Below are 26396 nucleotides of genomic sequence, written 5' to 3' on the forward strand. Positions count from 1 at the left end.
TCACTGATATTGTTTTATTGATTAAATAAGAAACAGAACAACACAGACGCTTCTCTACACAGAGATATTGTTCTCATCTGAGAATAACTGAGTTTAAAGTAGACATGTGCCCGTGTTATGAGCTGGAGATCTCATCTCACCACTCCCTCTGTCTCAAACGTCCACGTTGCCATTTAAAATGGCCTCATAATGTCCGTTTCTCTGGAAAGAGCGATTTCCGCTCATGGCCACAACAGCAGTTCACAGTAAGACCTTATAATGTTACATATGAGCAGGCAGGCTGTACAGTCCAATGTCTTGTGCAAAAATAATGGCACATTTTTTTTGCTACATCAATCTGTAAAGAGATGTGGAATGTGAGTTTCGTTGTTGCAATCATTTTATACTGATCTGACATAAAGTAAAAAAAAAAAAAAAAAAAAGTAAAAGGGGCTTGTAGCTGGAAGGAGAGTCAAAAAGAATAAAAAGCACAGAAGGTTCCTACAAAAAGTGGGAGTAACAAAAGTTAAAAGCAGTGTAGAAAAGACTGAAGAAAATCTGAGTCTGTAGGAAAAGCACCCTTGAGAAAGGCACTCGCCCTGTTTGTGTGTCTGTGACCCCCACATGTCCTTTCCTCTAGCTGTTCCTCAGCCTGGTGTTCAGGTGTGACCATTGAGCGCGTGTCCGACCAGCTCAGCACCAAAGATCCAGATTGTTGCTCCAGCTCCCCGCAGAGATGTTCACTTGTGCTTGAATGCTGTCTGACCCATTTCTTTGATAGTTCTTGGTGTGTTAAAGTAAAGAAAGAGTTACAGTATTGAAAGGTGGATTAAAAATGATGATTTACATTATTAATCGTTTCCGTCCAGTGTGTGTTTTTATTTTTACTTTCTTATCTGCGTGCTGCCTCCGGTAGTGGCAGGTTTATTACCAGCCCTGCGGACGGGCACCTTGGACACAGGGATCTTTGTACGAGGGGGCTCTTTCGTCTGAGAGACCTGTGATGCAGTGTGAGACCCGCTGCCGTGCTTCAGAGGGATTTTTGAGTCACGCGCTGAACTTGTAGGAACTTTTGCTTGCTGAGGCTGCTGATGCTCCTCCTGGAGCTGTTTTGAGATTAGCCCATCTGCCTCCGGTGAGCTGATTTTATCTTTTCCCCCTGCATTATGTGAGTTGAAATAGTGTTTCTCTTCTAGCACAGGTGAAGTGAGGTCCTTGCTTGGTTCGTCATGCTGGTTTTCCCGAACAGGCTGCCTGCTGACTTTTCCTCCACCAACCACAGGTATTTTACTTAAGCCCATTGCTTTTGACTGTGGCGTCTTCTTCTCTTTGGGGGGAAGCTCGTGGTGCTGTTCTTTTGTTTTTGACGGCACACCTTGGTTCCTCTGTCCCCCTGCTCCGTCCAGACTATCAGTCGATGCCTGCACAGAACCCCTAACCTTAGCAGAGGCCGGTGTATCTATCTGGCACGACACAGGGGGAGGAGGACAAGAAGCAAGTTTGAGCTCAAGAGTTTTAGTCTGGGAAACAGGGGCGGGTGTGGCTTTCGGTGGAGAAACAGGGAAAGATTGAGGGTGAGGGGCGTCTACAGATGATGCCACAGGGGATTGAGATCCAGAAAATTTGGACGTGGCAGGTGCAGGAGGAGTTTTAGATACAAAAACTGGGATTTCATCAGAGGAAGCAGCAACTTTAGAGAAAGACTCCTGCATGTTCACATGAGCAGACAGACCTTTAGGTACAGAAACTGGGATGTCAGCAGGAACTTTAACTAAAGAGTCCTGCGGTTTAGCTAGACCAGATGGATCCTTAGATACAGAAACTGGGACTTTAGGAGGGGCAGAGCAAACTTTGGGCTGAGAAGTTTCTACGTGAGTTGGAGCAGAAAGTTCTTTTGACCCATGAATTGATGTAACAGCAGGAGAAACTTTCATCTGATCCACGGCAGATGGAGTCAGTGATGATAATGAAGCAACATGAGTGGGGGCAGCTGCTGGTGCAGGCTGAGCTGGGAGCATCTTATCTAAAGAAACTGATATTATGGAGGCTTTGGTCGTGGGAGGAATTTTGCCTAATGAAGCTGAAGACGGAGCTGGGACAGACGCAGAGCAGGGCTGGGTTTTGATTGTAGCAGTGAAGGTTGAATAAGGGCCAGGATCAGAAACAGTTTTATTAAGGTCCAGATGGTTAGGGGTCAGGGTGGACTTGGATGTCGAGCCAGAAGTTGTGGTTAATGTAGAGGCGGATGTGATCTGTGAGGAAAGGATCGGCGCAGAGGTTGAGGATGTAGTTGCAATCGTACAGGTTGCCGATGATGTGAGGGGGTCGATGGATGTTCCCACAGCTGAACTTTGAGAGGGTTTGAAAAAAGTGGACTTGTCCTCGTTAAAACTACTACTGGAGGGAGGTTGGGTGACGGAGACGGGAGGACTGTGAGGTACTGGGACAGGTTTAGGTGATACAGACACACGATCAGGTTTACTTACAGATGCAGAATTCTGAGGAGCCCACACAATCTCTGGAGCCAGTTTGTCAGCTGTACTGGTCAAACTTGGACTGAATGAAGGAGCTTTGCCTACAGGGGCTGATGCATATGGAGGGGGTGCGGTTGTGGTAGAGATGGAGCTCATTGTGGACTGAATCGTCTTGGAAGTGGAAGATGTCACGGAGGTTGAGGGAACAGTTGAGGACTTTGCTGAAGTGGGAGCAGGGGATTGTTTACCTTGCGTGCTGGCAGGAGCACAGTCAGAACTCAATTCGACCGAGTGAGAACTCAAAGATGAAGACGAGACGGCTACGGACGAGGCTTTTACAGTAGCCGCACTGCTGACTGTTGAGGAGGTTGTAGGAGAGGAGGAGAGGGTAGATTTGAAGAAAGGAGATGTAGACGATGGAGGGATGTCAGCACTGATGGCACTGCTAACTTTACCCCACTCTGCTTCCACATCAGCCATGATGTCTCCACCCCCTGAGATTGAGTCAAAGGTCAGGAGAGAGGAGATATCTGCCAGCAGTGAGCTCAGGCTGTTATCACCTGGTACCAGTGGGGGCTCAGGGGTAAGCAACGGGGACACGGGCTCGTATGTCGTACTCACGTTCTTGGCAGATGTCACCTGGATAGCTGAGGTCTTTGTCGGGGTCGTGGCTGAGCTCTGGACAGGTCCTGTGCTCTCGGTTTCAGGGCTGTCCAGAGCACGAGGCTGGCATTTGGGTGTGAGTGTCATGTCCTCTTTTATGATTTCCACGCTGTTAGTGCGAGAAGACTGGAGAAGTGGGCTCGGAGGGGCTTCCTCTTTGTCCTCCTTATCCTTCGATCGGAGCTTGACATTGCTGAAGAGGCCCTTCAGACCACGACGTTGCCGAGCCACAGGCTGCGACACTGTGTGCACTCTTCGGTCCCCCACTCCCCTTCTCGCACCCCTCAGCAGTGAGAGGAAACCAAGAGACTTGGCCGAGCTGGCTGAAGAGATGGAGGTGCGAGCAGGAGCAGTAGCCAGAACGCCATCTTCACCGAGGGCTTCCTCCTCTGGCTGCTCCCCATCTTCTTGTTTCACATCTTTTCCATTTTCCTTATCTTGCTCCTGCTCTGAATCTTGAGCGGGAGCCTCGTATAATCCCTCTGAGGTTTCACTCCTGATAACAGGTGACTTGTTGTTTCCGTCTCCTTTGTTTCTGATGGAAAAAATGCTACCTGGTTTACGTTTTCCAAACAGTTTGAATCCTTTTCTGATTTTTCCAGATGGCTGCGATTCATTAGGCGGGGGGTCCGTGTTTTCTGTCTGTACATCCATCTTCTCTTTAAATCTCCCCCCACCTAATTCTGTATCCTCTTGTCGCTCGGTGCAGTTGTTATTCCAGAGCTTGTAGACGGAGCATTTATATCCAGCGCTTTATCTCCGTTTGTAGTCGTGCACTATCTGCTGCTCTCACTGCGTTTCTTTATCAGCCTCCTGTATCCCTCCCTCCCTCTGTGGTTCCCATCCAACCCTTTCTCCTCTACTTCTCCCTCCAAAGCACCTCCCCTTTGCTTTGCTCTTTTTTTTTTTTTGTCTGGCTGCTCTCCCTGGCTGCCATGGCAACTGAGGAGCTCAGCAGCTTTCGTCACCAATGCGGAGCCAGGGGCTGTCATCAGCTCGGTCTGAACACAGCCTTCTCTTTTTCTCTGTCTGATGACTGTGTTTACATAAACAGCAAAGACAAATGCTCCATTAATAGATTCAGAATCGGACTTCCGAACAACCTGGCTATATTAAAAAAAAAAAAAAAAACTCTCAGGCAAATTATTGCAAATTACCTAAGTGTCAATGAAAAAAAACTGTAAATAGTCTAAGTCTTACACATATTCGCTTTTTTCACCTGCATCATATATAATCATACTCTGAAAAAAAGAAAAATTAAATCAAATGTACATTTGTTAAATGCAAAAATATTTAATCTACAGAAAAGCTGTGTTTACAATTATTTAAAATGGGGACATAGTTTGCATTTAACCTACTGTAAGTTTCTTGTAAGTCCATTGACTTGCCTACATAAAGGCATAACTCTGAACTAAACCCAGATTTATATATTAAAACAAAGGGGCAAACAGAATAAAATTTTTAAAAAAAGATTTTGATTTTAAAATGGATATTTACTGGAGGAAAAGAAATAAACTAAATTTTAACACAAGGTTTTGAGGTCATACTCATGCGACCTCTGGTGGTTGTATTGGGAACATCATGTGGCACAGATTTGCAAGTAAAGGGTCCCAAAATAAAGCTGCTGTCTCATCCACATGTTCTGCCTTTATGAGCCTGTGTAAGTGGGTCAGCTGTCCCTGAACAAATCTGTCTGCCGTTTCTTTGCATGATACTGTATATGCTTGAGAACAGAAAGTACGTATGTATATTGAACTCAAATGTTAAATTCAAAAAGTGAAACTCGAATTTCATACAATCATCACAGTGATATGTTTCTAGCATTTGTCCTCAGATGTTTATGACTTGCTGAAAATAAAACCAATAAAAAATAGTCTTGTTATAATACTCAAAAGTCATGGCCTTCAATAGGGAAGATAATTGAATTTATACTTGTCCAGTAAACAGTCCCTGACTCTGTGTTTATGGAACGAAAGCCACAAAAGGTCAATGATAAAGAAGCTGGCAGGTTTCAGAGTACATCAAAGTTAAGTTAGGAGAAAGGAAAAAGCACGACAGAAATAGTTGTAGAAGCAATAATGATTATTGTAGCCTTGAGAGGAGGCCGTGCAAGAATGTGTCCACACAGTCATAAGCTGTGGATTGTGTTAAAACTTGAAGAGACACCACCTAAGATGTATCCAAGAAATGGCCTAAAACTGTTGCCTTAAAACCAGAGGCAAAATAAGGAAAAATGTTGAAATATATCACTCTGATTTGATTCTATAAGAGTTTCACATTTAACTAAATCAGCCTTTTGATGCACCTGCAAATTGGGAGATGTGGTGCGCCGCCTTCAAATGATGCAATGCAGCGAGGGAAGCAGATGTGAGAAACTTTAAACTTTAATGAACAAATAAAATAAAAAAAACAAAAGTTTTTTAGTACATTTTCCACTTTGATACAAAATTAGTCGCCATTTTAGATCGCACCTCATAGTCACATTTTCTTACTGACGCAGACACTCAGGCACATAACTAAATATAAATACATTTTAGATAAGTCATCTTTATTCAAATGTAAACCCAAATGTTGTCCGTTTATGAACTTCAAAAAAAGACGTCAATATCGCTTAATATTTGAGAGAAATTTACATAAGAAGGAAAAAGGCAAAAGAATCCAGTAGATCAATATTTTGATTGGCCAAAAATACTGTTCCCCTGAACCTTAATGGGTGTTTTTGACATGAGTGAGATGGCTTTTTGCCCTGGGCAGCATGTCCTGGGGGAGGCAACATTCACCATGAAGTCATAAAGTGAGCTGCCCACGAAACAAGTTATCTTTTGAGTACGAACTTTGCGAAGATATAAGGCTGAGGTTGGTCAGTAACTAAATGCCACAGTGTGTTTTTTCAATAATATGACCCAAAGGTAATCATGTCTAGCTGAAAATCTGAAAAATACTCAAATCCAACTGAGGCGTCTAAAAAATTATATTCGTAAAGTTCAAAACTAAATACACAAACAACATTTTTAGTTGGTCTGATAAATTAGTGACTGAAAAGTTACAGTTTTTTTTCTCATAGTAGTGGTATTGGGGTAGTGGGTTTGTGTTTGGTTGTAGGGGGGACTCAAATATACTCAGAAGTAATTCCCCATTATAATTATGAAGAAAGAAAATTCCATCACCTAAATACAAAGATAACAAACTACAAACAATTCACTTTGAAAAGTGCCCTGTAAGTTGTTTTTAAAATTACTCGATAAATAATAAGCACCCTTTCCTTAAACATGTTCAGGTAAAACATGAAAATATCAAATTTTCTAACTTATACGCCTCCTATATTCATGTCAGACACGGGTGCTGACATTCCGTCTTCCTCTTTCAAACGTCGTGCTCCTCCAGAGCAGCCTTCAGGGCCGCCTTGTCGTTCTGCTCATTGTCGTGCTCCTCAGGGGGAAGTGGGTCATACATTCTGCGGTACAAAGACCGGGTGAAGAGGCTGATGATGAACATCTCCATAATCAATATCTGCTGACTCAACACTGCAGGGACCACACAGAAAAGTCACACAAAGAGAAAAAGACGTGACACAAGTTGCAATGTTTCAGCTGAAGTCGCTGAAAAACATTTAGATTTTGTCTCTTACTGGCTCCGCGAGCGTAAGAGGAGAGGGGAGGGGCGCAGGCGATGCGTCCATTCAGGGCCAGGATGTTGATGATGGATGTCTGGAGCTGACTCAGGATAAGTGTGAGCTGAAAGGAGCATAAATAATTCACCTGATGTCCATGCCCGTGGAGTCACAACGTTTATAGTGTTGTAGCTCTTGAAATTTATACGGTGTCAGACAAAACTATTTGTACCCCTGTCTTCCACTTGTGGCCAAATTACAATGTAGTAATCGATGAGGAAGAATGCCAGAAATTGATATTATGGTCTACATATGCTACTAACATTGCATCCCCAAGATGTAACATGAAGGTGGCAGCATAATGCTGTGGAGATGGTTTCCTTACAGCTAGTCTGAGTTGGTTGGAAGACGGGTGGAGCTAAAGTCAAAGTAATCCTGTGAGAAACGTTATGGATTAGAAAAGGGTTGGGCGTGGGGTGCAGGGTCACCTCCCAGCATGAGGGTGACCCTTCAATAGACTTGGAGCTCCAATGGAATGGTTTAGATCAATATATGTATTAGAATAATCAAGTCAAACCCAGAAATGTTCCAGTGAAGAATCTGGGGATAGCCTTAAAATTGTGTGCTGTCAGACATTCTCCATCAAATCCAATGAGTTTGAGCTTTACAATGAAAGTTAGCACCTGAAGTGCTTTAAGCACTATATATTTTTGCAAATCCCAAAAAGGTCGTTGTTTATAGAACATACACTCAATATTAACGTAACTTTTTTTGGATTATCTTACAGAAACATGTCGGCATTGGAAACACATTTCATTCTCTACCATAAACAACATAACTAAACGTCTTAAAAGCATAAAGCACACAAGAAGTGACTCACTTGGTACAGAGCATACTTGGGAATAATTTTCAGACTGCGCATTAGGATTTTGGTGTTCATGAAGACGATACCAATAGGCCAAATGGAGATGACGAGGAGAACACCAACGAATGGGTTGATCCAAATCATTGCTGAATTGATTTTTAGCTATAAAAAAAAAACAAAAATGAAAGAACATCCTTCAGTATTCACTTGCTTCTTTTCTCTTTCTTTTTTTGTGTGTGAAGAGAATCAATTCAAACTCTTACATTAGTTACGTGAAAGGTGCCATTCATCCAGAGAATGACAGAAAGGACAGAGAAAACGGTTTTTAGGATTGCATACTGCATAGATCCCAGCTTCATCAGGAATAACATCCCCCTAAACAAATGCAATGCAAAGAAAAACCAAGATTATTGTTTACAGTAAACACATATTGCCCAATACAGAAAGAACAGTTTCTCTGAAAGAAACAAATAACTAGAAAAAATACTTAAATTAACAAAGGCTGGACATAAAGTAAGCAACAACAAGAAGGAGTAAAGGGGGGAAAAAAGTACGAGTACCGTGACACTGATACTCGAGGTAAGCAGGCGCAGCAGCAACAGCAGGGTCCTGTGTTGATCCTGAAGGTTTTCCCAGAAAATCGTTGTAGAAAATCTCTCATGCCTCCAAGCTCCTCAATCAGCAGAACCAGAACCTTGTACACCACAACTGCAAAATAGCTACACAAAGAGTCCATTTAGCAACTAATACATAACTAAAGTCAGAATTGACTTGCTGTCTGCATCCAAGCAGCACACGAGGTCAAAGTGAAAACAGGTATGAATGAAACCTCCCTCATATTAAGCTTTTTCAAAGAAAATAAACATTCAACTAACTAATTCATCAAATACGTCTTTTTCTGAACAGAGGCAAAAGGTACAAAAATGATGACTATTTTTGCCTGTTTTAGTGCATGTTAATTCGCCTGCACCTTCTGAGACGTACTTCATCTTTGTTGTTACATATATTTTTTAGTGTTTAATGCAAGCAAATCAAGGATGGAAATACAGCCGTATGGTTACAGCCAAAGTTAAACGTTGCATTTAGAAAAATGATTGCATCTCTTCTGGTCATGCAAAAATTAACATACTCATAAACCATCAAACCACAATAAATCTCTTGAAAAATAATCGTCATCAACAACATAGCAGTTTCTGTCAACAAATCCTCTGCCATGTTTAAATTTAAAGACTTGTGCAAGAAAAAGTGGTTGAAGTCTCGAGAGACAAAATCTGCTAAACACAAATATTGTTCAGTTTATGAAAAAAAAACATTATTTTGCTTTGTTAATTATACCCAATGGCTTTGATTCAAACTGAATCATCTGTTTTTTTTATAGAAGAGGCAAGAGAAACTTTCTGTTCTCCATGCAGGTTGAGCTTTGACCTTTGAGTGTAAAGCAGTTAAAATTACACTCTGAACTCCAGGTGAGGTTTTGTGACTTTTATATTTATTGCTCTGTGGCCATTCACCCCAGACAGTCTTCTGGCAACAATTGTATATGTTGCTGAAACTGCTCTCCTTCAACTGTTGTGTAAATGGTAAATGGACTGAACTTATATAGCACTTTTCCAGTCATTTTTGACTCAAAGTGCTTTACACTAGAGTCACATTCACCCATTCACATACACAGATTTGAAGGCAATTTGGGGTTAAGTGCCTTGCCCAAGGGCACATTGACATGAGGCAGGAGGAAGCTGGAATCGAACCTACAAGATCGCAAGACGACTACTCTACAGTCGCTTGTAGTAAAACTTAGGTAGAAGGGATAGTGACAAATCTAGATCTTAAATCCTTTCTAAATTATGGATAGGGTTAGTCAGAGTCATGTCGTAAAAATTTAATAAAAATAAGGAGAGTTGCGCTCTAACTTCTATCCAGTGGATCTGGGATCCATGTGGGAATGCAACAGAGTGAAAAGAGAGCTCCAAACTGGCTTGTCCACAAGCTACGGATTGGCTGATTTTGAAATCTTTGTGCTAATTTGGTGATTATGACTCTGGCTAAAAAGTGAGATTCTTATGAGTCATCTGTGTTGAGAAATGTAAACATTAAGGTTTTTTTTTAAACCTATTTGAGGCCCATCTGAGACTACCTGCCTTTCTTGATATGAGTTGTATTTAACCGACCCAAGTGGGCCCCATTACAAGAGTCCAATTTTGAACAAAGGCCCACTTGGCCTGAACGGTCTCATATGGGGCCTTTGTGACCATGCTGGGTCGAAGGAATGGAAAGAAAACACACCAGTTTGATGTCATGTCTGTGATCATAACGGCTCGGGGAACCCACATCCCATAGCAGGCCATGGTGGCGATGACCTGAGACAAAAAAAATATAGAAACACACACAGATATGTCACACACGATCCGCATTACTTTAACGTGTTGTTTTTGTGTTCTGTTTTTCATGCTTCAGGTCAAAAAGTATCCGGTATTCAGTTATTGTATGTGTGTCCTTAATGCTTACTGGTGAAGCACCACTTATCCAGATAATGATTGTCTTCTTGGGATAAGGCACCTTTTTGTAAATGTACACACACTGCTCCAGGTACAGCAGCAGCGTAAGTAAGGACATGAAGGAGAGCATGGAATAGAGGGAAAGCCCAAACGTGTCTAGCTCTGGTGTGGAAAAACAGAGAAACAAGAGAAGCAGAAGGAGATTGGATTATTTATCAGTAGACAGTACTGTAAATGGGTAAGATAAGTCGGTACTTTCAGAGTCAGAGACTAATAAAGGCCAACGTTCAGTGAAGAGTTCATACCATTAGCTCAAACTGATTGATAAGAAAACATAATCAGCAAGCAGGATGTTGTCATGTGGATCACTTACGCATTATCATGTCCAGAGCCAGAGGAGCCTCCAACTGTAGACACGCCGGATCAACAGTGACGTTCAAGTCTTCGTCCATGGTGGCCAGATGCTCTTCCTTAAAAACGTCTGTTAAATGACTGCAGCTTGGAATAGAACCAGTGGTAAAAAAACAAAAACAAACAACAACAAAAAAAACCGTAAGAGGCGATCCACTGTTCCTTTCACATTGCAAGTTTCAGAAACAACCTTGCCTTTTACACGTCTGGCATGTGCGATGAAATGAAGGAGGACGACCAACAGCTCACAGGTTAGCGTAAAAACACCAGTTACCGTTGCCTGTTCATTCCCAGTCTTGAGTCATAGTAATTAGGGAAACATCAAGGACAGGGGTTTAGTGAATAGGGAGAGACGGAGCATTAAGAAGGAGGACTGGACTTTGAGTGGGTGTGTTAATTCCTCAGCTGAAAACATAAAAGGAGTATAAAGACATAAAAGCACTTTTCTCCAGCATTTTACAACTCACGTTTATTACACCACAATAATTTGGAGTCACATTTTGTCCACAGTTTTCAATACAGATTAAGTTTAAATTAAGCAGCATTCTTAAGTGTTCCAGTAAATATGAGCGACGGGATTGCAAAAGTGTTTAGAGAAACAAACAAACAATAAAAATAACATTTTACACTTTTCCCATTGCACTTGTAAGCACAGCAATAATGGTACCTGATTATTGTAAAATTTTGGATAATGTGTAAACTGTTACTCTACTTCCTATTTGCAGCTGTTGTATAAAGAACAGTATTGAGTGACACTGGGGTCATTCACCTGATCTGGTTGTTAAGTTTGTCCTGTTAATGACCTTTTTTCTGGAGAAAAGGTCAGTTTAACACACCTTGCCTGTGAGAATTGTGAATGCTTATATGTTTTAAATAAGTTATTAAACTTTTACTTAAAGCTAAGGTCCAGATTAAAGAGCAATCATGTTTTGCGTGAACCTGTGAGAAATTGCAACGCACCACTTTGGACAAATCACAATCAAGGGAAAACCTGCTGATGCCAAAACTATTACAATAGTCCAATGGTGATGTGACAAAGACATAAACAATTATCTCAAAGTCCTGGAAAAAGACACAAGGAGCTGACATTAAACCTTAGACTCTTGTTTTAATGGTGTGACTAAGATAGTTTCAGCATGTCTACAAAACCATTAGCAGCCTGGTTTAGCTGGTGATTAAATTAAAGTTTGTGTGTTAAGAGTAGGGCAGTGATCCTGCAACAATATTTACCAAAGGCAGCTTCTAATGGCAATGACATCCAAGGAAGTTGGGTAGTTGTGTGATGGGTTTCAGAAAACAAAGATGCAAAATTGTGTAAAAAGTGTACTTTACTATAGTTTTAGGTACTAGATATACCCAACACAGGCTTAGTCCTTCATACAAATTGTATGTTAATTGTAAGTAAATGTTAAAACAACTTTGAGACCAGTGAACATCAACTAAAGTAGATCCAATTTAATATTTTTAAAAACAAATCTTGTCATAAATTGCAGATAATTCACCTTTTGTCTCACTAGTACAATTTATAGACTGTTGCTTAAAAATGTTTGTCCAGTCAGCCATTATAGCACTTTTCAACCTCAACACAAAGCAATAAGAAAAAAACATAGTTTGTAATACAACAAAATATGTATATAGAATAATAAAATACCTGAAAAAAATGTCAACCCCCAAAAAATTTAGCACAAGAAAAATACCAGTAAAAATTAAATGGGTATATACAAGTCCATAAATAAATTGGCATGATGATAAAAATATATTAGTTTTGATGAAAGCTAAATCCTGACACTGTTATCTTCAAATCTCCACATAATCAAACATCCCATAATTGAACATCAACCATCAGATGAAGTGAGTTCAGTTGCAAGTTTGAGGAAGTAAACTTTCTAAAAAGATTTAAAAAATAGATTTGAGTCTCAAATCACTCAAAAATCAATACCATAACTGAAAAACAAAATTAAGTAAAATGTTACCTAGGTTGCCAGGTTGGTGAATTTCAATATGGATAAAAAAAAAATCATCTGTCGCCATAGTTCTCGTGCAAAGTCATAATGAAAAACAATTGAATACACCAGTTAAAAAAAGAAATATAGTTTATCCGTTAGGCAATTCTTGTTCATCTTGGATCACAGAGGTCATGAAACGCACACAAAAAAAACCTACTCAGTCACCTGAGGAAGGGCAGTCACTTCGTCTGACTGGGATGTCAATAACCTCAGCTGCGTCGCTGTGATAAAGATCTGAAGACGTCAGACTCTCACTATGAAGAACGACACCTTAAATGTGCTTTAATAAGATTTATTGTTACAAGTCCAAATATTGTCGCATCAACAGTTTGTGCAATAAAAAAAGCAGTTATTTACAAATTTAAATACATTAGCAGCTGAAGCAAACAAATTGTGCTTTAAATATTCAGTCAGTGAAGTTAGACATAAACATCAGACGGCAATCTACAAATCAATTATTCAAAGTCCATACGGAGCTGTGCATCATTACCACCAACAGGAATGTACTCATGAAAAAAAGGACCGGCAGGACAGAGTGGAATATAATTGTTTACACGCTCGAGGTATAAAAATCTTTCCTCATCTGCCCATACTGGTTTTGATTCAAGGACACCTTGAACCAAACGCTCCTAACCTTTCACCAAATTTAACTGTGCCTTAGTATTTCCCCTTGCTTTTTGCTTTCAAGTAAATAAACGTTGCATTATAAAAACATGAAGACAAACAGTGGAATGAGAAATTGTAATCACATCAGTCACTTTGCAGCACGACGAGGTCATGCTGCTGAAGTCATTCAAATGTTCCCGGTTTTGGCTTTTGCATTTTCAACCAACATCATGAGTGCTTCTTCACCATTTAGAAAGAAGAAAACGTATGAAATGTGTAAACAAGACAGGGTTTTAAACATTCCCAAACATATTGTAAACTAAAGTTTGAGACAATCCGACAGTTTACTACAGACCCTGATAATCGAACCGTGTTTGGAGTGAAACATTTATGACGCGTGACAGACACAGATGACGTTAAGAGTCTCTTGTCATTCAAAACTTGTAAATAAAATCATACTTTAGTGGCTCTACAAAAAGATCCTGATTGAAGCCTTAGCGTTGAAACGTTTAGTTAATACTGAGAGAAGATGAATCTCTTGATGAAATGTGTGCTGGTTACTATGTGAAAACGTACACTAGCTCTCAGAGATTTGTTTTAGATGAAACCATTAATAAAAAATAAAGTCTTTTAGCAGATACAAAGACATCTCTGACAAGCTTCAGACTGTTGCAGTCTACAAAGTTGCTGTAGAGAGTTCGTTGTCATGACAACAGTATTGTTTTTGGTGCCACGGATGGTCCTGGAGGTATTGATGATCCTCGTTTAAGGCAATGTCCCTGATATAATTACAGGGGAGTGTGTGACCTGCAGGGGCGTGTGGCAGAATATAGGTTAACAAAGCAGGAGAACAAAACACCTTGAAATGCTAAAAAGCATCAACCTGTACCTATTAAGGCTCACTGTCCATTGTCACGGCAACCATCTGACCTCCATCTGAAACAAAAGTGTTAAAAAGCAGATATGTTCAGCTTTTTCGACCCATTTTTGTTCTGCCCGTGGACTCGTTGTTTTTACAATTATAAATTCTCTCATGATGATTAATCATTTCACCATTAAAAATTTACATTTAGCATTTAATCTAAATTACAAAACAAAAACAGTGGCTTTATTTAATGGCTTTTAATTGTCCAAAAACTAAATGGATGTTGGTTACAAACTCCAAAAAAAGTAATAATAGCAGTCCATTAATAATGTTTGTAGTCACCATAGCTGCTCAGGTTATTTAATTTATTTAAATTGAGTTGTGTGGTCGTTCTACAATAATGTGAACAGCTAAGTTGATCAAAACAAACTAGAAAAACCTGAAACTAAAGTAAAAATAGGAAGATAGAAAAGTATGAAGCGTCACTTTTTACTCATCAGACAAAAATGAGATCGAAACAGCAGTTTTCCTCCCTGTTCTCAGATGTGGCCATTCGTAAATCAGACATGGTTTGTCCAGCAGGGATGCAGAAAAACTAGGCCTTACATTTGTTACTTTAAAACTAGAGTCCTGTTAAAACCACATTAAAATTCAAACTTCTCCTCATGTATAAACATCAAGCTCCATCCTACATCAGAGATCCGATTGTTCAACATGCAACAGAATTACAAATTATTTGTTTTGCAAATATGAAAGCAGGTGCAAAAAAAGTGGCAAAGTGGAAGATAAACCTGTAGTTGAATAAAAAACAAAAAAACAAATGTAACCAAAAAACCAAAAAAGAGACACATACCAGTTTCCTCTTTGCTTTTGCCCTCTGTGTGAGGCTCATCATCAGCAACCACAGAAAGGTTGGTCTCTCCAGAAACAGGACTATGATTAAATTCACAGCAGAGATTAGAACAATTGTCAAAAGGAAAAAGATCAAAATCTGAATATCTGGGAAAAAAAAGTACAAACATTTTTCCGTTCTGTTGGAGGACACCGTTCGCTTGTTCAGGACCTATGTGCACCAGTCTGGTGACAAAGGAATGGCCGTCTCCCTGACTGAGGAACATAAAAAAATAGAAAACGTATTTTCAGTCAGGCAGAAAGTTTATTTCTGATCAGAAATAAGAAAGGTACCTCTAAGAAAACATTAAAACAATGTAAACGAAGCAGACATTCTGAAAAAAATGGTTTAAATCAAGAAAAGCTTCATGTTGGCTGTTGCCAACAAATGTAGACCTACAACTGAATTTTCTACTTTTAATACCAAACTGTGACACATGTGCTTATAGTGGACAGGAAATAAGATTACCCTTATTTTAATTCTCCAAGAAAACAACAATGAACCAAATGTATTTTTTTTTTTTTTACTTTTGTGACTGTAAGACTCTGGAAGTCATGCTAAAAGTTAAACAGTTTAATTAAAGGCAACATTTTTTTTTTTTTCTGGCAGATTTTGATTGAAAGTCATTTTTATTTAACAATAACTTTGTTACCAACACAGACATCTCCCAAGTTTCCACTGATATTTTTGATCACGCGTATCATCTTCATTTGCCTCCACAAATTGTCTGAGCGACTCGAAAACATTACTTTTACTTGCAATAAGAAGAAACATGTTGCTCAATTTAAAATGTTACTGTAAACCTTAAGCAGCCGTGGAAGAACTTAATTTAAGCCCAAATGTGATAGCACCAATCATTTTTTCCCTCATTGTGCAACACTGTAATAGACTGACCTGGAGAAAACTGGAAAAATCCAGTACTTTGCCTCTTCTCCAAACACGTCAGCCATATTTCTTTTAATGCCAAGGGAGAAGCCATTTTTGTCTGGACCATTTGCAAAAACAGGAGCTCTGAAAGCCTCTGGGAAAAAAACAACAACATATATATATATATATATATATATATATATATTTTTTTTTTAATTCAGTCAGCGATGAATATTTAAGGAAGGATCAAGAAGATGAATGAAAGCAAAGCACTGGTTTATATTTACCTACAGTGGTTCTGTTCTTCCCTACAAGCCACATGTGATAGCTATAAAGTGACACTATGCTAATGAAGAAGAGGGCCGCCACAAAAAACAGGAACAAGATGTGGAACTTGGCGTGTGTGTCGGGGAGCTGTTTCTGAAACAGGCGAGGACAAACAGAAAACGGTGAGAGAAACTTCACCTGTGCAACTTTTGAATGTTTCAAATTTTTCTAGTAATGTTTTTGAATTCCTAATATTATATCTTTAATAGGAACATTACCACACGATCCATCCGCAAAAGAACAGCCCATCAGTTTGATAAACAACTTGTTGAGCAGAAGTGAATTGCTAAACGGGTATTTTAGAGGAAGCTTCTCCACTCACCGTCCAGAATTTGATGAAATACTGCAGAACGGTTGCACAAATAACAGCGCAGTAGAGCGTTGCATAGGCCAAGAACAGAATGAAGAACTTGTAATTTGAGAACCCAACACAGTTATTCACCCTGAAAAAAACAAAATCAGCGACAAGTTGGAGAAAACCAGCAGCTTAGAATGGATTTTTTATATATATATGTTTATTTTTCCACATTTAATAACATGTTTGAAAATTAAAATGTTAAAAAAATTGTATGCATCTGTTGAATCAAAGCCTCACCAGGGGCAGTGATGGTCCATTTTCAGCACACACCTTGAGAAATGGAAATATAGAAAAACAGAACAATGAGCATTGAAAAACAAACAAATAAAAAAAAACAATCCAACTTAAATATTTCTTCTACTCATTAATTACAATAAGGATATATAAAAAAAAATAATAAAAGAGGAGCAAAATAAAATATCACAGAAGGTTTCAAGTACACAATCAGCTGTTAAAACATATTTATCGTCTCAACCTAACAAAATAAAAAACTTTTTCCAACAGGTCCATTTACATCAGTGTTTGCCGTGAGAATGACAATATTTTGTTGTTTACAGATACAAAAAAGAAACAACAAACAATCAATTAGCAACGTGTGTCGATTCACAAATTTGAATTTGTAAATTGATTTCTTTTTAAAATTTGAGTTTCTTCCAGATGAGTTCATTACAATTAAGTTCAAAGAGTCATTTTCCTAATTATGTTGGAGAATCTCAACTCCAACATAAATATTGATACACAGTGCTGTTAAAGGTGATTAGAAATAACCTGGGCTCCTACACGGACTTGTCAGGTCTGGAAAGATGTTGAGTTTTGAAATGTAAAAATCGGTAGGAGCCCTGAATGACAACATATTCACATCTGTTCTTCTCAAAATTAAAAAGAAAACATTCAAAATGAGCTGTCTTGAAACACTCTTCTTCGGATGAATTACAAACAAACCTGTACATTTAAAGGAAGGACTCACTTTTCACACGATGAGCAGTGGTGGCAGCGATCGGGTTTGATAACTTGACAGAAGTTACAGTACCTGATGGCTATTTGGAGACAAACACAAGCAGGATAATATCGGCATGATTAAATAGTGGATGTTACTAAAGCTGATATTATGTAATTGACATTATTGTATCATTTAAGTCTAACAATTGCTAAGCGCTTTTTTCCTTAAGTTTCTTTTCTTTTTCAGTGCTGTAAAACTCAGCAGGAGGAATGACATGTGACTAAACTACTCAGGCGCAAGTCCACAGAGAAAACAAGGTGCACTGGAGTCCAATTAACCCTCCGACGTTTCCGTAAACAAAGGAAAGTCGTGCGATATTCATAAAAAGAGGAACATCTTACAGTCTGCATGAGCTGCACTCGTACCCTGAACAGGAAGACAAAATGTGGCAATGGGTGCTTGCCATTTCATCTGTTTTATTATGTATTGTGTGCACAATTCTTAGGCAAGTGATTATTTTGACCATCATTATTTGACTCCAGGCTGGATAAACTTGACGACTTAAGGGATTTAAGCATAGCGGCTGATGTGTATCTGTGTAATAAGAGAGGATGGCCTAAAGAGGTCTATACCGTACAAATACTTGTGGATAGTTACTAGGCAGCTGTTTTCCCCCCTTTAGAGAGAAAAAAAAGAGATTTAACTGACTAAAAAAAAAATACATAAAAAATAACCAAAAGTCTCTCAGAGGGATGCAGCATTCTTCAGATTGTTCTCAGGTCATGTCTCAATATCCTCGCAATCAAACGTTTCTATACAGATCGAGAAGCTGCCTGACTCCATGAATGGAAGGGGGGCTGTATCAGTGACTGAATTTATTTTACTTCAAGGGTCAGAAATATTTATTGGAAAGTTTTGAGTTATTTACAATCACTCAACCAGGTGAAAAAATAAATTAAGATAGGAAAATGTGTGTCTTTCACTTAGTTGCATAGTAATTTTGCAAAGATAATGGTAGCCCAGTAATATTGCATATTCTCTTCTAAAGAACGCCAAAACCCCACTTTTACTTTCTGAAACATTCATGTTTGTGGTTTGTTGAGATTTTGAATTCGTCGAAATATTCAAAAAATAATCCGAAAAAATAAGTCTGACCTAACAATTATGCGCATAGTTTATGTCGGGGGAACTGCCTTCTTCCTCTATTAACAGCACTGATAGTCAGTAAACACCGAAACACAATCAATCAGCTGTGAAGAAAGGAGAGCCTCACCTCCCCCAGCTGTGCATGTGTACACGGGTAAATTCCTGGCCACTTTCTTCAGGATCTCTTGCTGCACTTCGTCTCGCTGCTCCATCTCGTACAGTTCCTTCTCCGCTCGGGGCAGCGCAAACTAACATCCAAACGAAGCAGGAGTCGGAGAGTGAGCGACACGATGCGATTTGCAAAATTATTAAAACCATGTGAACCTTTTCAAATCTAGTTATATAGGAATCTCAAAAGTGAGATGTGTGTTTGTATTCAGAAACTCCGGGTCAATATTGTTTAGATAACCTTTTTTTTTTTTTATGCAATTGAGCTTCAAGTGTGCATAGAGTGCATGAAGAGTTTATTTCTGTATTTTCCATAAACTCTGACCAGTTTCCCCGTCCCTTTCCAAACATCTCCGCTGGTTTTATACCGACACTAGATCACACGCAGATCTAGTGTCAGCAGATCTGCGTGTGATCTGGTGGACTGTCGTTTGTTGTTTTGGTGACTTCTGAAGGCAATTGGCCTCAAAGTAGTTTATTTAGATGTACCAGAGTGAAGCTGCCGATTACAAAAACACACCACACTTTCAGGTTTTCATTTGCAAATATATAGAGAATGAACGTTTGCTTACTGCTGTTGAAGGGCTGGCTGGTTTGGACCAGATCGTTTTCCAGTAGGACCATATGAACATGGCAAGGAAAACATGAAAGATGACCAAACAGCTGACTGTTGAGGGAAATAAAATGATTTATTCTTGGTTATCTTTGACATAATGCCACCAATAAAACATGTGGCATTAATAAACAAATAAACTGACTGAACATGTCTGTGTGTGTGTGTGTGTGTGTGGGTGCACTTACTTCGTTCCGCATTATTTGCTTTGGGGATTGTATCTATACAAGACAGGACAAAATATAATGTCAGAGAGTGTGAATGGATGCTATTGGAAATGCATGAATTCATCTCGCACACAGACACAGCCTCCTCTCTCGCGCCATGCGGCTGCAGCCTGGCACGGGCAGCAGTGGCCCACCCATCACAGGCCGCTTTGTCTAAAGACCACGGATGCCCCGATCTGACCACAGCTGGTAGATCTATGCTGATAAATGCATAACTTATAGATTGTTTCTTTTTTTTTTTTCTTTTTGTACGGTATAGGAGTTCCTAAAAAAAATAAACAAATAAAAATGTGCTGAAATAAGGCTGGGGAAATTAATAACAGGAAATAGAAAAGCAAATTTCAGTATTAGGCCCAATGCAAAACTTGTTTTATTTATGGGATAGAAGATAATTTTCTCAATTTTAGAAGGGACATTGAAATGATTTTAACAGCAACAAATAATAAAAAAATATATATCATATGGGGAAAACATTATGAATTGCATATTAAAATCACTTAAAGAATCACTTTTAAAAAAAAAATCTCTAAATGTTAAAAAGCACAAAAGCAAATAACATGTAATTTTTATTATCTGCCATGGTGTAAATATTGCCTGGTTTTGTGTTTTAGAATTTTAGTCAGGGGAAAAAAAGCTATAAAACACAAAAACAATCAAATAAAATATAAAATCTTTAAAATGTTTAACTGAACTAATATCTATCCAACTACATTATAGACTTAATGAAAATAAACTTAATGAAATGAGACAAAAAAAATCTTATATATAAAAGTTAGTCCTTTTTAAAATGTTTTAAAGTGAAAAAAGGACCAATGACTAAAAGTGATCGACTTAATATGTAATGTTGCACGGTAATTTGAAACTATTTTTGAAGTTCCTCATCAATAAGTCAAAATGTCCCCATTATACCGAAGTTAGTTACATTTCCGCTAGAGTTACACGCATATTTTCGAGCTGATCATTAGTTTCACCGAGTAAAACCGGCGTTTAATTATCTCGCTGACCTTTTATTGCTGTTCCTTCTAACCCTGTCTGACAGACGTATACGCAGTCTGATTGTAAATCTCAATTCAACCCGTTCATCAAAGTTGAAAACCCTGAAACAGTCAAACATTCGCACATATCCGACCCAAAGGCGGCTAAACACTCAACAACATGTAGCTTACTTACACACACAGAGTTCCACGACATAGGCATAATAGGACCAGGCGACAACCAGGTTAATAAACAGAACAGGTACCCAATTTAGAGCCCGTTTACAGCACCTCAGCGCATGAGAAGGGGCCATCTTTAATCCGTGTACCTGACGGTGACGTCATAGTTGAGCTTTTATATGCTCTGGTCAGAGATGCAACAAGAGCAAGATGACTCACTTCGGAACAAATCGATGGTTTACTCAAAGAGAGTATAAGCTCAAGATGGTTCACTCCTTCACAGATTCCGCGATATGACAGCTGGAAAACATTTTTTTTTCCTTATGCTTTTAAATCTCAAAATCAGTGAAGGAACAATGCAAGAAATCATATTACGAGGATTTTCTGTATTCTTTGTGTTTTTTGTAAGCATCTTAGAGTATTACTACTACCCCCCCCCCCCAAAAAAAAAAACAGTAAATGTTGAACCATTAAAGTGAAATAATTTAATTACTAAAAGGTTCTGTATATTGTTTTTTAAATTAAATATCACTTGTTCCTATTTAATATCAAGCAACCAAAGACGTTCAGTATCAAAGCTTCATGTGTATTGGGACTAAGGACCGTAATGCAGTCCTGAGTTCAACTCCCAGCCTGGGTACCTTTGCTGCATGTTTTCTCTGCCTATTTACTTGCATATAAAGACTAATAGACCCGGGAAAACAACATATGTTTAGTATTTTCCATAGCACACACACATTCAACTGTATTTTTATTTCTACAAATGCTTTACAAGACTTGGTGCTCAACCAGCTAGTTTTAGATGTCTCCCCACTCCAACACAACTGATTCAGAATATTGCATTGCCTGTTATAGTTTGCCATTGCTCAAGGAGCTTGTTAATAACTCATTCATTTATGTCACATGTGCAGCTTCAAGAAAATACCTAAGAAAAATAATAGTGGGCCTTCAGGACTTCTGATAAACATTATCTTTTAATGCTGATTTCATTTCGTAATCTGAGAAGTTTTTATATCAGTTAATATTCGCATCTGTTGGTAATACAGCCTTTAAAATATGTACTTTCTTTGGAACGTAATGCCAGGTTTAATATTTAACCACACCTAAACACCTAAAACTTAGTCATTGCTGTAGTATCTGGGACTTCCAAAGGAGGTTTATTCCAATTTTAACCTATTTTTTGTTATGTGAGACAAAAAATGTGGCTAATGTAAAAAGGTAAAAGCTGCATTCTATCTTATGGCCAGCAGGTGGTTGCAGTAAACGTTCAAAGGAGCAGTTTCATGTCTTTTCCAGGCACATAGTGCCAGCTTATAGCACAATCAAGTAACTATGTCAACTTCAGTTGTTAAAGAATTTTATATATATCAAATGTGACGCCTTGAATTGGGTCTTTGTCACTTTAAAAAATTCTGCTCCTTCTGAAACTTCTAGTTCAGAAAGTCATCACAACAGCGCCCTCTATTAACCCTTTAGCAACGTTTTTGCCAGCTTTTCACAAAAAAGTAGCTGCTTTAATGAGTTCAGAAGGTTCTATCAGGTGTTTCCTAATTGCTGCTGGCAAGTCTGAAGGAGCAGGATGGAGGAGTTTTGGGAGGGGTGCTCTGCGAGGCGGACGATTGGACGCATGCATGAAAGAATCAAGGCAGCACTCCAGGTATGATTGTAATGAGGGAATAACAACATGATGTAAGGCTAAAAAAAGTTGATTTACATAATACTGCCACTTTGAACTGGACCCATTGAGTTGCAAGCAAACAATTTAATAATAATAATGAAAAGAAGATGAAGAATACATGTATTTTTAACACTGCAAATTGTCAAAATGTCAATTCTATTTAAAAAACTTGCAAGAGCTTTCCAAGGAAGAGGATATCATATATTTTCCAGACACATGGTGCCATTTTAAAGCATCATCAAGTAACTGTTGCCATAAATTGTTATGAAAATATATCAATATAGTAAACACAAATTTGACTTGCTGCATTGAAATTGGCCTATCCGTTTAAGAAGCTCACTCTTTCTGATGCTCTGCCTTCAGCACGGCATCACAACAATGTTCCTTTAAGCTATTTTCAACAGTTCTTAGAAGCCTTGGACTGAGAAATAGCTCATATGATAAGGCCAGCAGCTAGAGGCCTGGTGGAGCTGTGTGGGGAAGGCATGAAGGAGGGGGGTGCTCTTGTGAGTCGAAGCTCAGTTCCAAGGAAGAGTTTTGTGGAAATGGCTTTGTATGAGCAAGCGTTTAAGCACCCCCGAATGGCTGCCACAGTAGAGATTTCTCAAATATGCATGGAAGAATTAAATTCAGGTATGTTTATGATGACGGAGTAACATTATAACATGATATAAAACTCAAAAAAGTACATTTTACATAATATCCCTCCTTTAAGTCACTAGTAAACATCAAAGATTAATGACATAAGGCAAATAAATCCAGGTAGGCAAAAAATGGCCTTTTGGTTTGGTTTTTTTATTATGTACAATATGATATCTCACTTGCAATTTAGCACACTTATAATAAATTAAGGGACTCGATCTGTACACATTCCACATTTGAGACACAGTGTGTCCCAGAATAATAACTAATATCCAGAGGCCGCTTTGATAGAAGAGCGGTTCCTCTTTTTGGGGGAAGATGGAGAGGAAGGAGGTGAGGCAGAGGACGGGAGTGAGTCAGGTGAAACTGAACGTCTTCTGGTCGGACTGCTGCTGGGCGACCCGCGGGGCGAGGAGTAGGGTGACAGGGCCTGGAGCATGCGGCCGCTGCGCTCCTGGATGGCATGCTAAAAGAGGAAAAAACAGAATTCATTTTTTCCTCTTTAAGATGTTAATCTGCATTTCAGAGGACATTAGTGTTTATCTTTAGACCCCAGCGGAACTTGATTGTGTTGAGCTATTATCTCTTGTAATTAATTTTTTTTTTTTATCAACCTAACACGGCTGCTTGATTTTGAGAGCCCGTACTTTTCTTAGAGTCTGAATTTCAAATGAAACCAAGTTTACCTCAGAAGTCAGGAATGTGCCTAAATCTTTTGCAACACCAGATATTTTCTCCCCAGACATTTTGTGTGACTTTTGATCTAAAACACAGAAAACGTACCCATGTACTATCAGGTCCAAAAAGCTCCAGGAAGTTGCCAATGAATTCCCGTGACTTCTCCTCCCATTTGTGGATCAGGTCCTGGCTCTTCTCCTCCACCCTGTTCACAAAGTGCTTTGACTTTTCCTCCACCGTTCGCACAGTCTCTTTCATCTTATCCACCTGATTCTGAAGACGATACTTATTCTCCTGCCAAGAAAGAAAAACTTGTGTTCATTTTTTTTTTATGGTATTGCCATATAATCTAATGTGAAAGATTTTTATTTTTATGTTTTTTACCTTAATAAACCCCACGTTGAGTTCACGGGCTGTGTATCCTCTCTGCAGGTTGCGGCGGACGTAGATGTCATAGTCCCGGACAATTCGGGTGATCACATCAGAGGTGGAGATACCCTCTGTCCTCTGAGTGGCCACAAACATTCCTGATATGAAAAAGTAAATTCTGTATTTCAGTTCAGTGACAAAAGTAACTGCACAACTTGCAACGATTGCATTGATTTCTTACCTGCTTCCTTGATGTCCTTGTAAACGTCCTCTGACCCAGCAGATGTGTAAGGAATGTCATCATGCGCCACAAAGTCAATCTATCAGTGGAAGAAGGGAGTGTTTGGACTATTTAAGCACATATATCTTTATGATATGACTTGGTGTATTTCTGTGCGACTGTCTGATACTATAATAGCATTCCCTGCCACAGCACAAACTTTGACCTTGTGTTTCTTGAGGAACTCTGGGGTAAGTGTCCAAGGAGCATCTCGCACCACCTCGTCAACGTAACGACAGTGCCTGAGTGCTTCGTAGCGCTCGTCCTCTGTCATTACAGTGTAGCCTTTCAGCTTGTGGGTGAGTTCGTCACTGCACACTAGTCACAAAAAGAAATACATTTAGTGCCTTACATTAAAACTGCAAAGATATAAACTGGTGTTAAAATAAATTAATAATTGGAAATTTAACTAAGCTTCATTTCTTTAGATTGGGATTTATGTTGAAAACAAATAACATAAAATACTTTGATGTATTTTCCTGGGATTTTGAAGTGAAAGGTCAACATAAGAAGGAGCCTAATTATGAAATAGACATGTTTCATGTTTAAAAAACTCCATGAAGTGTTTAACAATATCCAAATTTCTGAACATATCATGGAAAACTGCTGTTCAGAATAGTTTCCATCCAAACAAACAAAAAGTTAATGTTGCAAGAATCACTGAGTGACAATTTTATATGTGCAAATCTGGTAGAGTGTTAATTGAGTGGATGAAACCTACAATTAGGTGTCCAATATTTCTTCCATTTCACAATTATGCACTCCTTCGTGTAAGTCTATCACATAAAATCCCAATAAAATACCCTAATGTCTTAGATTGTAAATGTGCGAATATAAAAACCTTTAAGAGGTACATTTTATATCCTCCAAATAAAATCCTAGTCTTCACCTCCAACTATCAGGTAAGTGTTTGGGAAAACATTTTTGGCTTGCATCAGGGCCCGAGCGTGTCCCGAATGGAAGAGATCAAAGATGCCATCAGCATACACTCTCACCGGCCGTTGAGCTGCAAAAAAGCAACATGGAGACATGAACCTTCACATTGTGAGCAGAAACTGAGATCAAACTTTCAGACTTTCTCTTTTTTTTTCTGTTACACTCATATATCATGATAAATTGTTGCAGCACAGTTAGATGATACTGATACTGACATCCATATCTAGATTTGTAAATCAATAAAATTACGGCATTAAATAGTTTGTTGCTTTCCCTTACGTCTTGTTTCCACTATCAAGTGCCGCTTGAATTTTGGTTTGAAGACATCAGTTTTCAACAAACATACAAATCTAACCTGGGGTTCCTCTCCGTGCTTGAGCAATAGTCAGCTTTTCATGTGGGATCTCTGTCTCATAACCAGTTTGTCTTGCAAACGGTGCTGGTTCCCGCAGAGCCTGAGGACACAGAGATGATATGAAATATGATATAAATGCTCATTGCTTTAGATAGTAGTTGCTCTATATCTTGCTGCTCGTCATACCAAACATGCATTTTCTAAGTCTCAAGCATGCCCATCTGGAATAGGAAGGAGGAGTAAAAGGAGCAGTTATTATGAAAAAGACAGAGTTAAGGGGCAAAAAAGGGACAGAAAATGTTCTGCAAACTGGCAGGTTAGGACTTGCCTCTACAGCTGACGTAAAAAAACCGAAAATTTAAATCCAGATAAACTTTTATAGTATCTCCAAGACAGTCCTCAATCTCTCTCCCGAAGCAACAAATTTCTACTCCCTGTTTCTGTCCGGCCTGAACTTTGTGTTGTGAGCAGGTACACACATACACACCTTTATCAGCTGTGATGTAAGACACACTTTGAACCTCTGCTCTGGTTCAAATGTACTGGGTGTAGAGTCAGTATACCCATGTTTCCACACGTGCTAGATAAATCCTCAAATTTTATATTATAGAACACAAAAATACATGCATGCAAGGACTTTTCTGACAACAATAAAACGTGACAAATTAAAATGGTAACTTCACCAGTTTATTTCAATTATTTGTTTCACATTCCTTTAAAGTTATTGTGGCTACGGTATTTTATTCAAAGTAAAATTTCAAGTCAAATAGCAACACATATGTCTGCATGCAT

The 26396-nt window shown here is 38.8% G+C and overlaps 4 protein-coding genes across 5 annotated transcripts in view; all 4 read right to left on the reverse strand.

Annotated features, from left to right (window-relative positions):
• On the reverse strand, nt 1-3962 carry LOC103475432 (APC membrane recruitment protein 2-like). Its single transcript, XM_008427030.2, has one exon. The coding sequence runs from the start codon at nt 3768-3770 to the stop codon at nt 864-866; it is 2907 nt and encodes a 968-aa protein (XP_008425252.1). The 5' UTR covers nt 3771-3962; the 3' UTR covers nt 1-863.
• A 1531-nt stretch (nt 3963-5493) lies between these two features.
• Nucleotides 5494-10884, reverse strand: LOC103475431 (organic solute transporter subunit alpha-like). 2 transcript variants are annotated; one of them, XM_017308482.1, is made up of 9 exons: nt 10688-10884; nt 10460-10578; nt 10097-10248; nt 9875-9948; nt 8152-8310; nt 7855-7966; nt 7607-7753; nt 6745-6850; nt 5494-6640 (listed from the first exon to the last, which is right to left on the reverse strand). In XM_017308482.1, the coding sequence occupies exons 2-9, from the start codon at nt 10536-10538 to the stop codon at nt 6480-6482; spliced, it is 990 nt and encodes a 329-aa protein (XP_017163971.1). In that variant the 5' UTR covers nt 10539-10578; nt 10688-10884; the 3' UTR covers nt 5494-6479. The 2 variants fall into 2 exon arrangements, with proteins under 2 accessions (XP_017163971.1, XP_008425251.1); XM_008427029.2 differs by having other exon boundaries at nt 10460-10884.
• Nucleotides 10885-12779: 1895 nt separating this feature from the next.
• Nucleotides 12780-20815, reverse strand: LOC103475430 (probable palmitoyltransferase ZDHHC20). Its single transcript, XM_008427028.2, has 13 exons — nt 20683-20815; nt 19474-19506; nt 19245-19339; nt 18632-18752; nt 17386-17455; nt 16656-16688; nt 16383-16503; nt 16021-16153; nt 15761-15887; nt 14995-15081; nt 14828-14907; nt 13999-14045; nt 12780-13916 (listed from the first exon to the last, which is right to left on the reverse strand). Exons 1-12 carry the CDS (start codon nt 20798-20800, stop codon nt 14002-14004), a joined length of 1062 nt encoding a protein of 353 aa, XP_008425250.1. The 5' UTR covers nt 20801-20815; the 3' UTR covers nt 12780-13916; nt 13999-14001.
• A 2305-nt stretch (nt 20816-23120) lies between these two features.
• Nucleotides 23121-26396, reverse strand: part of LOC103475428 (choline-phosphate cytidylyltransferase B-like) — a 4350-nt gene continuing 1074 nt past the window's right edge. Inside the window, exons 2-8 of the mRNA XM_008427027.2 lie at nt 25605-25704; nt 25203-25319; nt 24480-24631; nt 24275-24353; nt 24049-24191; nt 23770-23958; nt 23121-23452 (exon numbers count right to left, since the gene is read on the reverse strand). Of these exons, the coding sequence (XP_008425249.1) occupies nt 23252-23452; nt 23770-23958; nt 24049-24191; nt 24275-24353; nt 24480-24631; nt 25203-25319; nt 25605-25704 (981 nt within the window). The 3' untranslated portion in view covers nt 23121-23251. The remainder of the gene's footprint in view (nt 23453-23769; nt 23959-24048; nt 24192-24274; nt 24354-24479; nt 24632-25202; nt 25320-25604; nt 25705-26396) is intronic.

Source organism: Poecilia reticulata, linkage group LG14 (genome assembly GCF_000633615.1).
Source record: "Poecilia reticulata strain Guanapo linkage group LG14, Guppy_female_1.0+MT, whole genome shotgun sequence".
NCBI lineage: Eukaryota > Metazoa > Chordata > Actinopteri > Cyprinodontiformes > Poeciliidae > Poecilia > Poecilia reticulata.

Coding starts and splice junctions, on each gene's coding strand:
- LOC103475432 (XM_008427030.2), bottom strand. CDS start 3,770: ATGGATGTACAGACAGAAAACACGGACCCCCCGCCTAATGAATCGCAG.
- LOC103475431 (XM_017308482.1), bottom strand. CDS start 10,538: ATGGACGAAGACTTGAACGTCACTGTTGATCCGGCGTGTCTACAGTTG. Junction 10,249..10,459: donor GGCTCTGGACATGATAATGC/GTAAGTGATCCA, acceptor TTTCCACACCAG/AGCTAGACACGTTTGGGCTT. Junction 8,311..9,874: donor ACAGACATGACATCAAACTG/GTGTGTTTTCTT, acceptor CTCTTTGTGTAG/CTATTTTGCAGTTGTGGTGT.
- LOC103475430 (XM_008427028.2), bottom strand. CDS start 20,800: ATGGCCCCTTCTCATGCGCTGAGGTGCTGTAAACGGGCTCTAAATTGG. Junction 19,507..20,682: donor TGTCGTGGAACTCTGTGTGT/GTAAGTAAGCTA, acceptor TGTCTTGTATAG/ATACAATCCCCAAAGCAAAT. Junction 17,456..18,631: donor CACATGCACAGCTGGGGGAG/GTGAGGCTCTCC, acceptor GTCTCCAAATAG/CCATCAGGTACTGTAACTTC.